Genomic DNA, 13,565 nt, shown 5'->3' with positions numbered 1-13,565 from the left:
TAGCAATACTCATCTCACCTGATCCACCCCCCCCTGCTGGAGCAGCGATGTTATGACACAGGGACATGTGACAGCTGCAGGTAATCATATGCTCATGTAAGCTGGTGATTGGCTGCAGCGGGCACATCACTGGTGTTGGCAAGGACATCATTGCTGTAGCAGGGGATCTGGCGAGGCATGACTATATATTTGGTGTCCACGGGGTTAATATGATTTTATCCTGTATGCTCTGAGTTCTGGGAGGTTGCCATAATCTTTGAAAAGCATACATACAAATATAAGTTACCTTCAAAATGTAAGGATTCCTGAGAAGTGGTTTCCACATCTTGGACCGAGTGCTGCATGACTGGGATATGCTCCGATTTGGATATCGTACTAAAAAAGGAAAAAAGAGAAATAGATTAAAAATATACATTTTAATTTTATGTAGCATACTTCTTTTATGTTTTTTGCTTTCTACTGCAAGGCCGCCTGCAGACGTCCGGGTCGGATCCCGCTGCGAGAATTGTGGTATGCGGACCCGTGCCCTGCAGCGTTCTGCGGTCTCTGCTATGCATCGGCTGCCGGTGCATGCGCAGAGCGAAGCTGGCCCGTAACCACTGACATTTCTGTGCGGGTCATGCTGCGATTTGTTTTCCGCGTGCGTTTTCACGCGGACAAATCGCGGCTGTGTGAATAGGATTGCGGTTTTCAATGCAATCCTATGCAGGCGGGCACAGGTGCAAATTCCACGGGAAATCCCGCTGCAGAATTTCCGCCTGTGTGCAAGGGGCCTAAGAAAGAAAACCCATCCTATAGGTAGTCAATGGTTTTCGCCCACAAAATCCCTTTAATATAATAGATTACTACATCAAGATGACTTGTGCCAATAAGAATGTTTTTAGATTAACCCTTTTTTATTTTTTGGGTGGCATATCTACAGGAGGGCTTGTTTTTTTTGCAGGAAAAGTTGAATTTTTGAATAGTACCATGTATTGTATTGGAAAAGGTTTACAAATTTCTAAGGGGGGAGCGAAGTGAGAAAAACAACGGTGCTATTGGGGGGGGGGGATTTTTACAGCATCCATGGTGCAATAAAAATTACACGTTGTCTCTATTCCTTGGGTCAGTAAGAGTACAGCGATTACCAAATTGACATTTTTTTTAAGTGGCAATACTTAAAAATCCCCAAAAACACTACTTCTGACCCTCCCATAACTTTATTTTTCCGTCGCTATGACAGCACTCATTTTTTTGTGAGTTGACTTGTAGTTTGTATTGGTACCATTTTGGGGAACATAACTGTTTTTTTTTTTCTCAATTACCAAGAAAAAAATTGAAAAAACCCACAAAACAAAACAAGCGCAGTTCTGCCATTGTGTATTTTTTTCTGACGGACTTAATCATGCAGGATTAATAACGTGATATTTTAATCAAGTGGACCTTTACGGATGTAGCGATACCAATTTTATCTTTAGATGCGACGACTGGGAAAAGTGTTTTGTTGTTTTTTTTAAATTTGTCTCCATAGGGGACTTGTAATCATAGGATTACTTATACAGTATAATGCAATACTATGGTATTGCACTATACTGTGTTTTAACAGGCTGACAATTGGGGCCTGGCAAACGACAGCGGAATTTAAAGGGTCAGAGTTCTCAGATCATGACTGTTGCCAGTGTGTATTTACTGTCAAATATAGCCGACACCCGCCATGTATGAAAAGGGTGCGGCGCCATCTACAGAATGTGTATAGCCATCGACTGCATCTACTAACTGCTAGGTGTGTGCAGTTAGCACATATATAGCCGTGTATCACAAAGCGGTTCCGAGCGCCGGGTAAACCTTACAGCATTCAGAAAGTTGTTCTGCCAAAGAATTGATGCCCGTTCGTGTCGGATCACTGTGATCTACTTCAAAGTAGCATCCGCTTTTACGTTATTAATTATTTTTTAATTGGACTGAAATGAAACCAGAGTCTCAGAAGCTCAAATTAATGGAGTTATTAGAGGTTATATTGTGAAGCTAAGAGTCATTTTAATTGGCTTTGCAGAAAAGAGGATATTGAAGCCGCAGATTACAAAATCACTGCAGTAAGACAGGGCAAATGAAATGGTTGATCGCCAAAGCCGCTTCTTGACCTTCACTTTTCCCATGGCTCAGTCGCCGGCTGCATCCTTAAAGGGGTTGTCTCGCGAAAGCAAGTGGGTCTATACACTTCTGTATGGCCATATTAATGCACTTTGTAATGTACATCGTGCATTAAATATGAGCCATACAGAAGTTATTCACTTACCTGTTCCGTTGCTAGCGTCCCCGTCTCCATGGCTCCGTCTAACTTCAGCGTCTAATCGCCCGATTAGACGCGCTTGCGCAGAAGGGTCTTCTGCCTTCGGCTCGGTTCGGCAGCAGCGGCGTTCTGGCTCCGCCCCGTCACGTGTGCCGATTCCAGCCAATCAGGAGGCTGGAATCGGCACATGTGATGGGGCGGAGCTACGCGATGCCGCGTAGAAGGGGGCGGGGCCAGAACGCGGCTGCTGCCGGGCAGACCCGAAGGCAGAAGACCCTTCTGCGCAAGCGCGTCTAATCGGGCGATTAGACGCTGAAGTTAGACGGAGCCATGGAGACGGGGACGCCAGCAACGGAACAGGTAAGTGAATAACTTCTGTATGGCTCATATTTAATGCACAATGTATGTTACAAAGTGCATTAATATGGCCATACAGAAGTGTATAACCCCACTTGCTTTCGCGAGACAACCCCTTTAACACTTTCACGATTGCCGGGGTTTTGGGCCTTCATTCCCAGATCACACGCTTACATTTTAGAGTGTTGGGTTGTAAAGGTGAACATTCCTATGACGCAGAGGGCTTTCTTTGGAGCAACTAACAATCTTGTATGTGTGAGGCTGATGTCACACCAGCGGATTTGTGTGCACACAATTTCCGTGAGTGAAAACGCAGAGAACAGAACCCATTGATTTTAATGGGTTTGTTCACATTCCTATGTTGTGCCAACTTAATCGCACAAAACCCCCTAAAAACTGGGAAAAAAACAAAACGCAGCATGCTCCACTTTTCTGCGCACCAAAAGGTCGCCATAAAAGTCAATGGAGCGGTTTGTACAAATGTGTGCGCAAAATATAAAGACATGCGTAATTTCTGCTGGTAAAAGCCCATCTGGAACTTTCAATAGGCGAGTCTTTGTTTGCCGCGTGTAAGTGAACATGCTTTGTGGCAGAAAAAGTGCAGTAACTACACTCATACGCACAAAAAAGGCCTTGTTCAGTGTGCAAAAAAGTTGCGCACATGCAAATACGCATACGTTTGTGCGACGCTGGCCTTCGTGGGAGAAAAAAAAAAAAGTTCCGAAACAGGAAAAGCACATTTATCCCTATTTTTTGTGGTCTGACTTATTTACGCTCCAAAATGAATCTGCCAATGTGGAGCGGAAACAAAGATTAGGGACAATTTCTCACTCAGCACCCCGCAGAGTCCTGTGAATGGGACAACTCTTGTTGAAAATAACTCGCTTTGGCCGATCGTTGTCCCAAGTAAAGCCGCCCTTACCAGGGTACAGGGCCAAACAGTGGCGCCTGCAATGCATACACAGTATAGAGAGAGATTAATCACCATGCTTTGCTGAATCAACCTTTGAAACTGGAAGGCCGCTTCTAAGCAAACCTCTACGCAAGGACAGGAGGTGCAGGGGAGCGTATTACCTGCAGGTCTTCTCTGCTGCCCCTCCAATAGACCAGTTTCTCCCAAGGTGGTTGCAGCAGTTTTTCATCTAATTACTGTACACTGCGCTCTTGATTGGCCAGTGCTAATCACATGATCAGAAGCAGGTCCTGACACTATCAATGCACTCAGGGGGATCAGGTAGTCTGAAGATTGCTGAAAACAGGATTAGCTGATCGGATGGGCCGCACGTCCCAACATTTTGTTTTAAAACCTTTTAAGGCATTTTTGTTGCAAATTTTGTCTTGTTATAAACAAATATTTGGGTAATCCACATTTCCGGTTTCTCATTTAACTACAAGATGTCAAGTTGAGCCCTCACAATCACCACTACAGAGAATAATCCATATAGCCGTACAGCATTTGTACAGTTAGTCTGTCCCTGGAATACACCGCTAACATGTTAAAATCTAATAGACATCCCCACAATAAGCCAGTATGTAATAGGCTGCCTACTGTCTTTATTTTCGGTCACATGACCCTCCGCCTGAAGAAGATCTCCACTTCCTCTGACATCCTGTCCATATTTGCTACTAGGAAGCAGTGTGCCCATGTGCAGTTCAGAGTATCGGAAGCTCCTGTCTGTCGACTTCAGCAGCTCTCTGGCACTCTGCGTGAGAGGTAGGTTGGTGCTGGTAAGTTGTAGGACCTGTGAGTTGTGGGAGGAGCTACAGCGATGACGGCAGAGAAGCTCTATGCATGCTGGGAGTTGTAGGTAACAGCCTGTACAGCTTTTGCCACTGTACTTACATGCATCACTTCTGCAGTAGATCAGCGGCTGCACGGGACAAAGACGAGGGTCCAGAGCGGCAGATAAGCTACAGGTTGCCTCTACTTAGCAGCACCTCCTAGATTTCAGCACTTTCAGAGTTTCCATTTTGTGTCCAGAAAACCCCTTCCAACTGCAGCAGCTGTAGTAGGGCCAAGTCACTCTTCCATGAGTTCTCTGTGGTTTTCACAGAGCCAGAAGTTAACTTTCTTAAAAAGTAAAGTCTCAGGTTTTAAAGGTTATTTTTTTATTTTTTTTATAGAAAAAACGAATTTTCTTTCTACAATCTTGGATCTGATTATTTAAACTATTTTTTTTTTGCTTAAATTTTCCCAGGGTGGCCATATTAGCGAAATGCACATCCTTCCTGTATTGTCTCTGTAGACTGTACAGCAGGGTGTGTTTGCTTTATGGCAGCTGCAATGTAACGTCTCCAGAAAGTGATGGAGTACAGAGATCTATGCAGAGCCTTACCTGTGTGCATATTGTATAATGTAGGCATCAGTAATTGATGGACGAGGGTCTGCCACTCAGGACCCCCGTCTACCAGCTGATCGTCCGGCCTGCTATCCAATGCAGCGGATAGAAGGGGAAGTGGGAGAGGCTAGGTGCATCAGCTGTAAGGAGGGCAGACAACCCCTTTAAGTAACCATGATAAAGCTGAAAAGTGAGGAACAGCAGCCTTTTTTTTTGAGAACTCTAGTGGCTAGTATTGAAACTTGTTTTTTTTTTTTGCCAATGTTGCCATCCTTGTAAAAACTTAAAAATCCATAAAATGCTATAGTTCTGTTTTAACCCCTTCATGACATGGCCTATTTTGGACTTAAAGGGGTTGTCCCGTGAAAGCAAGTGGGGTTCAGCACTTCTGTATGGCCATATTAATGCACTTTATAATATACATCGTGCATTAAATATGAGCCATACAGAAGTTATACACTTACCCCCTCCGGTGCTGGCGTCCCTGTCTCCATGGCGCCGACCGAAGCCTTCTTCTCCTTCCATTAGACGCGCTTGCGCAGTCTCCTCTTCTGTTCTGTAGAATGGGGCCGCTCCGGCGTGCTCGCGCCGCACAGGTCTTCTGCGCATGCATAGGCAATACAGGATGCCAGTGTCTGGCGTCCTGTTACCATGGCGACAGGCTGGGCTCTCGCTTGCCGGAGACACAGAGGGAGTCCGCTCCCTCTGTGAACTCTTTCCCTGCTGCGATCTACTTAGATTGCGGCAGGGAAGGGGTTAACAGCGGGGGGGGGGGGGGGGGGGGGATCTCCGATGCCCCCCCCGCTGTTGCAGCGGGATCACATATGATCCCGCGCTATCTCCAGGACGTAAGTTTACGTCCTGTTGCGGGAACTACCAGGCTTCCAGGACGTAAACTTACGCCCTGAAGCGGGAATGGGTTAAAGTACTATTGCATTCCCTTTAAATTTCGCAAGTTATCGAGACACAGTATAGACATCATCCCCTTACAGCACCGCTATGTCTGTAACTGCAACCTACTCGTGCCTATATAGCTGCATACTGTCATAAAATGTGCAGTCTGAATGGTGAAGACGACTAAATACTGAAATCAGATGCTGGCATCGGCTCCAACCTCAAGTGTCTTGTAGGAAAGGGGAGAGCAAACAGCCAAGAGGAGGAGCCCTTACTTGCCTACTCCCGAGTCTGGCTTTCTCCTCCTCTTTACAAGCTCATAAGCTTCCCTCTGAGGTGTAAGCGGTTCTGCACATCGTTTGGAATGGTCGGAGAGGTCCGCCACTGCCGTGACCCTGCTTGGACTTTGCTGCTCACCAATGGGTTCTGTGCTGCCAATATTCAGCACATTCGTTTTCTGAAAAGAGGCGAGTTCCACATGCTGCAAAGACAAAATGAGAAAGTCAGTGTCAAGGTAAAATGGGCAGACAGACGCTTCTCCTGCATCGCCCACTGCAGGTGAAATTTATTACTACAAGACAGCACAAAGGCCTCTAGAAGAGAAGCGGCTGTCCGTTCCTGGTCAGAGGTGGTGATCGCGAGCTGCAGACCATGCTCTAGCAGATAGGATATAGAAAGTAGGACTGCGATCTGGGCACAAGGCCTTTAAAAAAGGGGTCCTCTCTGCACATAATGGTTACATATTGCTAAGGTATGTCATCATTGCTTAATTACAGAACCCTCTGACAGAGAACACGGTGCCCATTATAGTCAGGGATCGGGGGGGAACAGAAGACAAGTGTCACAGCGCTTTCCAAGCACTGGTCCTCGCACTAGTCCCCGTTGATACTGCAGGCTGCCGCGTCCTCCTAGCTGACAGAGCAGTTCTTCCTGGAAGCAGGGCTTGAATAACCCCGCCTCCAGCAAGCTAATGCTCTGATTGGTTAATACAGCGCCGCGTCAGCCAATGATTATCCAAATCACAGCTATTAAGTGACATCTTCCAGGAAGAATTGCTTTGTCGGCTTGAAGGACGACGCGGCAGCCTGCAGCAGGCCAGCGCGAGGATCGGAACGCCGGCAGTATTATTAGACACCTACCAAAAATAAGACCGTCTCCTTTGAGGCAAAAATTATATACAAGACAGTGTCTTATTTTTGGGGAAACACAGTACTTCATTAATCAATTGCCAGCAGCTACAGAAGTTAGAAGGTGACCCACTGTGCTGAACTCCAACAGTTTCTGTAGCGCTTCAACCCCTTAGGCCAAATGTCCACATGCGGATTTTAATTATAAAAGAGATCCGCGCACATAGGGGTGCATTAGCATCCACACGGCAATTTAAAGCATGCAGATGTGATTTTTTTTATCCCATCCCGGTGTGCGGATCGAAATCACAGCATGCTCCATTTTTGTCTGCTGATCCTGCAGGATGGCTTCCATTGAAGTCAATAGAAACAGTTATATCCGCGGCACAGCCACAGCTGCCATTGTGGCTGTGCCGCGGATCCGCAGGAAAGTGCGACAGAAAAATAAATAAATGCACCGTGCATACATCTGGCACGTCCAGACGCATTCTGCACGATGTAGAAAGAAGATCCGGCTGGCGCAGAGGAGAGACCTTTTTTTCTCCCAATGTCGGCTGCCACAGCTGGATTCGGCAGTGGAATCCGTGCCTGCAAGTGAACATCGGGCCTTAGTGACACAGCACATTTTTGACCCAAGGATGCTACAATAATTATTTTCTTTTTTTTGAATGGGGAGGGCGGTGTTGGGTTATCTCCACTTTAAAAAAAGCCATAACTATTTTTCCATCTATATGGCCGTGTGAGGACCTGTTTTATTCTGTAGTTTTTATTTGCACCCGTTTTTGGGTACATGTAGTTTATGGTAAAAAATATTTTTTTTTCCTTCTCCCTCCCTCCTAAAAGTTTAATAAAAAAACACATTCTGCCATTTTAAGAGGGTTAAATCATGAATGACATGATAAACACATTCTGCAGGTTAGTACAGTTACAACAAAAACGTTTGGGAAGTTTTGTTTTTTTCCCATCGCTGGATTTAAAGTTCAATAATTTTTTTTTTAATCGATGGGGCTCTGTGAGGTAAAGTTTTTTTGTGTGATGAGCTGTTTTTATTGTTACCGTTTGAGTACAAATGGCTTTTTTACCACTTCAAAAAAAAGCCTTTGGGCGTTTGCGTTGCAGGACAAAAAGGGTGTTCAGTTTACTGTACAGGTCGTGAGTAGAGATGAGCGAACGTGCTCGGCCACGCCCCTTTTTCGCCCGAATACCGCGATTTTCGAGTACTTCCGTACTCGGCGAAAAAATTCGGGGGTCGCCGTGGCAGCGCGGGGGGTTGCAGCGGGGAGTGGGGGGGAGAGGGAGAGAGAGAGAGCTCCCCCCTGTTCCCTGCTGCTACCCCCCGCGCCGCCACGCCTCTCCCCGGCCCCCGGCGCCCCCGAGTACTTTTCACCCGAGTAGTGAAGTACTCGAAAATCGCGGTGCTCGATTGCGAAATCGCCCTTACCGAGTATGTTCGCTCATCTCTAGTCGTGAGGGATGTGATGATACTACACGTGCATTTTTTATTTATTTTTTTTTAAACGGGGAAAGTGCACAATAGTTTTTTTTTTTTTTTTTAACATATTGCTTTATATAAACCATTCATTTAAAGCCCATGTTTAGGACTTGAACCTGCAATGCTACGATCGTACCAATAATACATTTGCAGCACTTCTGTACTGCAATGCATTATCACTTCTCATAGCAATCACAGGCCATGGAAGCCCTGGATGTCATAGTCCGTTGTCCAGGTGCCATAGCAGCGCATCGGCCCTCCGCGATTACATGGTGGATGAGAGATCATGATCAACATTGATTGTGGCATGTAAGGGGTAAAACAGAGGGGGGGGATCAGTCTTCTCATCCACTGCAGATGGTGCAGGCTCAGCATCTGGGCTCACACCAGCCATAAGACATAAATGTACATCCATTGGCAGGAAGGACGTTCATACCAATATTGATATGCATGTATAAGGCAACACGTTTCTACGCCGACCTAAGTAAACCATTCACCTCCTTAATAACCCGATGCCCGTCTGGTCAGTCCCGTATGCCAGAATGAGATGTGCACTTCGTTAGGAGCTGCTGCAGGTTTCATCTATAACTTTACAGCAGTTCCTGCCATAAATTATAGTAAATCCAAAAGCGCCTGTGACGTTTGTACACCAGAAATCGGGTACAGAGGAGCAGGTTACCCCCAATACATATACATGCACCTACCGTTTCTGTCTTGGAAGCATCCTCCACGAATGTACAAGCAGCAATAATACCCTGAACAGCAACACGCTTGTGTTCCCTGTAATGGAGCTGCTCATCTATTGCCTTCAGTTCCCGAATTGTAGTTAATACTTCCTCTGCTGCAAAGGAAAATTAAAAAAAATATTAAATTATATATATATTCCATAGTTGACCTGATACGATTTGCGTGTAAAGTGAAATGATACTATTTGCGTGTAAAGTGAACACATCTCTTCCATCTTATTTCAGAGTAATTCAACTACAAACTGACATAACACCGTACATGGATACAGGGGTTGTACCAGAATCACTACTTGTTCCCTATGCATAGGATAGGGGATTACTTGCCGATTAGCAGACGTCATACAGCCAAGACCCCCAGCAATCTGGAGAAGGGGGTGGGGGAGGTCCCATGTACCCAGTCCTCACTGCGGGGTTACTGCACACTCCACGGCTTCATTACTTTTCGATGTGACTGACGGAGGTAGCCAGCGCTCCATTCAGTGTGACCTGCTGTCACGAGAAGAGGACACATAGGACCCTCGTTCTCTGTATCGATAAGAGGGAAGGGGATGTCTCATTGGCAAGACCCCCACCGATCAGCAAGTTAACCATTATCTTGCAGTAGCGTATGGTTCTGGTGCAGGGGATTGTGTCACTGAAATAGGCCTTACTGAATAAATCACGTTTTTAATGTTAAACATTTAAGCTGGGTTCACACAGGGCAGATTTGCCGCGGTTTTGCCGCAGAAGAACTGCTTCTGCGGCAAAACCACTTCAAAGGTTAATTTGGGCTTGCGGATTTTCGTGTGGACTTTCCGTAGCGCTTTTTTACTTTTTGTCGCGTATTTGGTGCGGTTTTGGCTGCGTCCATAGAGGTCTATGGACAAAAAAGCGCTGCGGAAAAGACCGTAGAATGAACATGCTGCATCTTTTAAAACCGCGCCGCAGTTGCATTTACGTACTGCGGCTGTGCGGAAAAAAATCCGTCCTGTGAACAGCTTTTTGGCAAATCTCATTTGTGCTGCATTGCACTGCAAACGCAGCGGTTTTGCTGCAGTGCGGATATGCAACGGCAATCAGCGGCAAATCTGCCATGTGAACCCAGGCTTAAGGATTTTCCTGTGTTTTAAGTTGTCGATGTCACAATCTCTCCATCCAAAATCCTGCAGTTTTCACACTGTAATAGTCCTTTTACATGGTACAACATGTTGGGCAAATGTTGCCCGACAGCTCATCCCAGTGATGCTCACTCCGATGCCGTTACACAGGAGCGAGGATCGCTGGCATTGCTCACAGCGCTGCTGACATAATTGCAGAGTGAGTCGGGAAGCGCTCTCCCCTCGCCCGCCTCCATTCACAGTAAACAGACACTTGTTCAAAAGTGAACGACTGCTGTTTACACTGAAAGATACATCATTCATTTGTCTGCAATTAGAAACTGAACAATTCTTGGTTTTCACCTTACGGATTAGAGGATTCTATATAGAAGTGAACTTTTAATATTTAAAAATTCTAATCCGTGGCCCCACACTGCCATCCACCATCCACCAGTGTCCCTCCATGGGATCCCTAATCCACCACTAACTTTCCGGAGAGGTATTAGATCCAGGTCTGGATAGTGACTCCGGCCCACATTGGAGCATTCAGGAGTAGTGCTTATAGACGCACATTACTACAATGTCGGAGAAAGGTTAGGGTCATTGATTTTTCATATGAGACTGACTTATGATTTTATTCAATCTTTGGGTCTTTTCATATTACGGTTTGACGCGTTTCTGTTGCTGTGATGCAACTCCTCAGGAACCAATTGTTTCTCAAATGGAAAAACACCCCAATAGATGTAGCCCCGTTGTTTGTTCCCTGACATGACACCCTCATAAAGCTGCTAAGACTATAGCAGAGGCGCCCTCGATGTAGGCGGTGTTCGTTTACCGCCTATTATACAAGATAAGATCCAGTAGCACCCCAATATTCTGTATCGGTGGACACACACCTCAGTAGCACTAGCTCAAATCAATAGACGCCAGCATTAGCCTTCATGAACTACTGGAGTCCCAGGACAGCGTATAGGACCCCATCCTGGGGGCAGCCTCTAGCGACATGTGTTATTGCCATTGGCTCCTGAAGGACGAGCCCCCCTATGGGAGGTTTTATAAAAGAGCACACTATTGATGGGACGGGTTAATAGCCCTCTGCCTACCATCTGGCAGGAGGCTCGGAAATCACTCTGCATTCTTTTTTTGTTTCATTGTATCCTTGCTATGATATGAATCACTTATTTAGATTAGCAAGTTATCAAGGACTACAGCGAGCGAGCGTGAGAGAGATCTAAGTGTAGGACAAAGGGGGATCATTGGAACCTGGGTCTGCCTCCTAGGTCCTATACGCCGTACTGGGACTCCAGTAGTGAATGAAGGCTAATGCTGGCATCTATTGATTGGCACTAGTGCTACTGATGTGCATGTCTACAGATATATACACCCAGAACATTGGTTCTTACACCTTCTATAGCAGGCGATAACCGAACACCGCCTACATCGAGGACGCCTCTGCTATAGCCTTAGCAGCTTTATGAGGGTGTCATTCCCGTTGACAAACAACGGGGTTACATCTATTGGGATGTTTTTTTCCCATTTGAGAAACAACTGGTTCCTGAGGAGTTGCATCACAGCAACAGAGACGCATCGAGCCGTAATATGAAGAGACCCAAAGATTGAATAAAATCATAATTCAGTCTCATACCAAAAATTAAAATCACCCTCAACTTTCTCCAACCTTGTAGTAATGTGCAAACAGAGAAATGGAGGGGAACAGCAGCGCCCAGGAATCGTCAAGCAGTCATTACAGTCCACTTGCAACGTTTCGTCTGACACAGCTGATTTTGTCAAGCATGATAAGGTCCGCTGCGTCGGACGAAACATTGCAAGTGTTTTAACTAGAGATAAGCGAGTATACTTGCTAAGGCACATTACAGACGAGCGGGGAGATACTCGGCTAAGGCACTACTCGCTCGAGTAAAGATTCGGGGGCAGGCGGCGAGGGAGAGCGGGGAGATCTCTCCCCCCGAAACTCACCTGTCACCCGCGCCGCCCCCCGAATCTTTAGAGACGAGCGGGGAGATACTCGGCTAAGGCACTACTCGCTCGAGTAATGTGCCTTAGCGAGTATACTCGCTCATCTCCAATTTTAACCAATAAAAGATGAAATTTGGACCCTAACTAATGACTGCCTGAAGATTCCTGTGCGGTGCTGTTCCCCTTCATTTCCCTGTTTGCTGGTATCGGGGATCCTAGGAGTCCGGACCCTACGGTGAGTATGCAGGCAAAATCTCCCCCACTACTGTGGTTTATGGTGTGCTGCTGAGAACCTCTTGGATTGTAGTAATGTGCGTCTATAAGCACTACTCCTGCATTCCACAATGTGGGCGGAAGTCACCATTCAGATCCGGATCGAATACCTTTCTGGAAAGTTAGTGGTGGATTAGGGATCCCATGGAATGACACTGGTGGATGGTGGGATGTCAGTGTGTGGCCAGGGATTATAATTTTCGAAATATTAAAAAGGTAACTTTTCTATACAATCCTCTAATCCGTACGGTGAAAATTATAGGTTGGTACACGGATTCTTCCTGTCTCTGAGAAGAGAACAATCCTTGGTTAGTTTACATGGGACGATTATCATTGAGATTCCCGCAGGTGCCTGAACAAAAATAGTCCTGTGTAAAAGGGCCATTGTCTAATAGCAACCTGCCACTTCCTGTTTTGGAGGGGAAAACTTTTCAGCAGTTCTCCATTATTACAGGTAGGGTTAACAATGACGGGCAACACCTGACTAAAGATACTGCAACACAGGATTGGCCGTAGGTGATAAGATGTGACCACCTACCTGCATTGGTCACAGAGCATGTCTAGAACAGTCTCCACACACTTAGTGAGGAAGTGCAGACGGGTAGCAGATGGTGTGGTTCACCTACCATCCAAAAATTCTGAAGGGGGTTAACTGGGATTATATGAGGGTGAATCAAAAACTGTTTCTAACTTTTTATCTATCCGAGCAATTCTGAATGGCTGTGAACGATGTTCTATAGGTGTCCTTACTCTAATGTATGCTTCTCTTTTTCAGAACGAGTAATTAGAACCATGCATCTGAGGCCAAAACAAAGCAGCCACTGAATGTCTGGCAAAAGAGCGGTGTGCAGCTAAGGAAGTCCATAATCATCTGAAGAAGGTTTTTGAGGATGGGGTAATAGACATCGGCAATTGGATTACAAAAAATGAAGAGTTTGAAGCAGGAGAAACAGAAATTCCAGCTAAGCCGAGGAGTCGTCGTCCGTCAGTCAACATGTGTCACCGATGAGAACCG

The 13,565-nt window shown here is 45.9% G+C and overlaps 1 protein-coding gene across 3 annotated transcripts in view; it reads right to left on the bottom strand.

Annotated features, from left to right (window-relative positions):
- The window catches only part of RADX (RPA1 related single stranded DNA binding protein, X-linked), a 52,001-nt gene that overhangs the window by 7,633 nt on the left and 30,803 nt on the right, over positions 1 to 13,565 (bottom strand). For 2 of the 3 annotated variants that reach the window (XR_010787023.1, XM_066581769.1), the window contains exons 9-11: positions 9,183 to 9,319; positions 6,135 to 6,340; positions 287 to 375 (exon numbers count right to left, since the gene is read on the bottom strand). Coding sequence is in view for 2 of the 3 variants with exons in the window: in XM_066581769.1 (XP_066437866.1) it covers positions 287 to 375; positions 6,135 to 6,340; positions 9,183 to 9,319 (432 nt within the window). In the remaining variant the exon portion in view is untranslated. The remainder of the gene's footprint in view (positions 1 to 286; positions 376 to 6,134; positions 6,341 to 9,182; positions 9,320 to 13,565) is intronic. The other variant, XM_066581771.1, reaches the window with a different exon arrangement.

The sequence above is a fragment of the Eleutherodactylus coqui genome, chromosome 10 (assembly GCF_035609145.1).
Source record: "Eleutherodactylus coqui strain aEleCoq1 chromosome 10, aEleCoq1.hap1, whole genome shotgun sequence".
Classification (NCBI taxonomy): domain Eukaryota; kingdom Metazoa; phylum Chordata; class Amphibia; order Anura; family Eleutherodactylidae; genus Eleutherodactylus; species Eleutherodactylus coqui.
The sequence above is the reverse complement of the archived record's forward strand: the minus strand, read 5'-3'. Positions and strand labels throughout refer to the sequence as shown.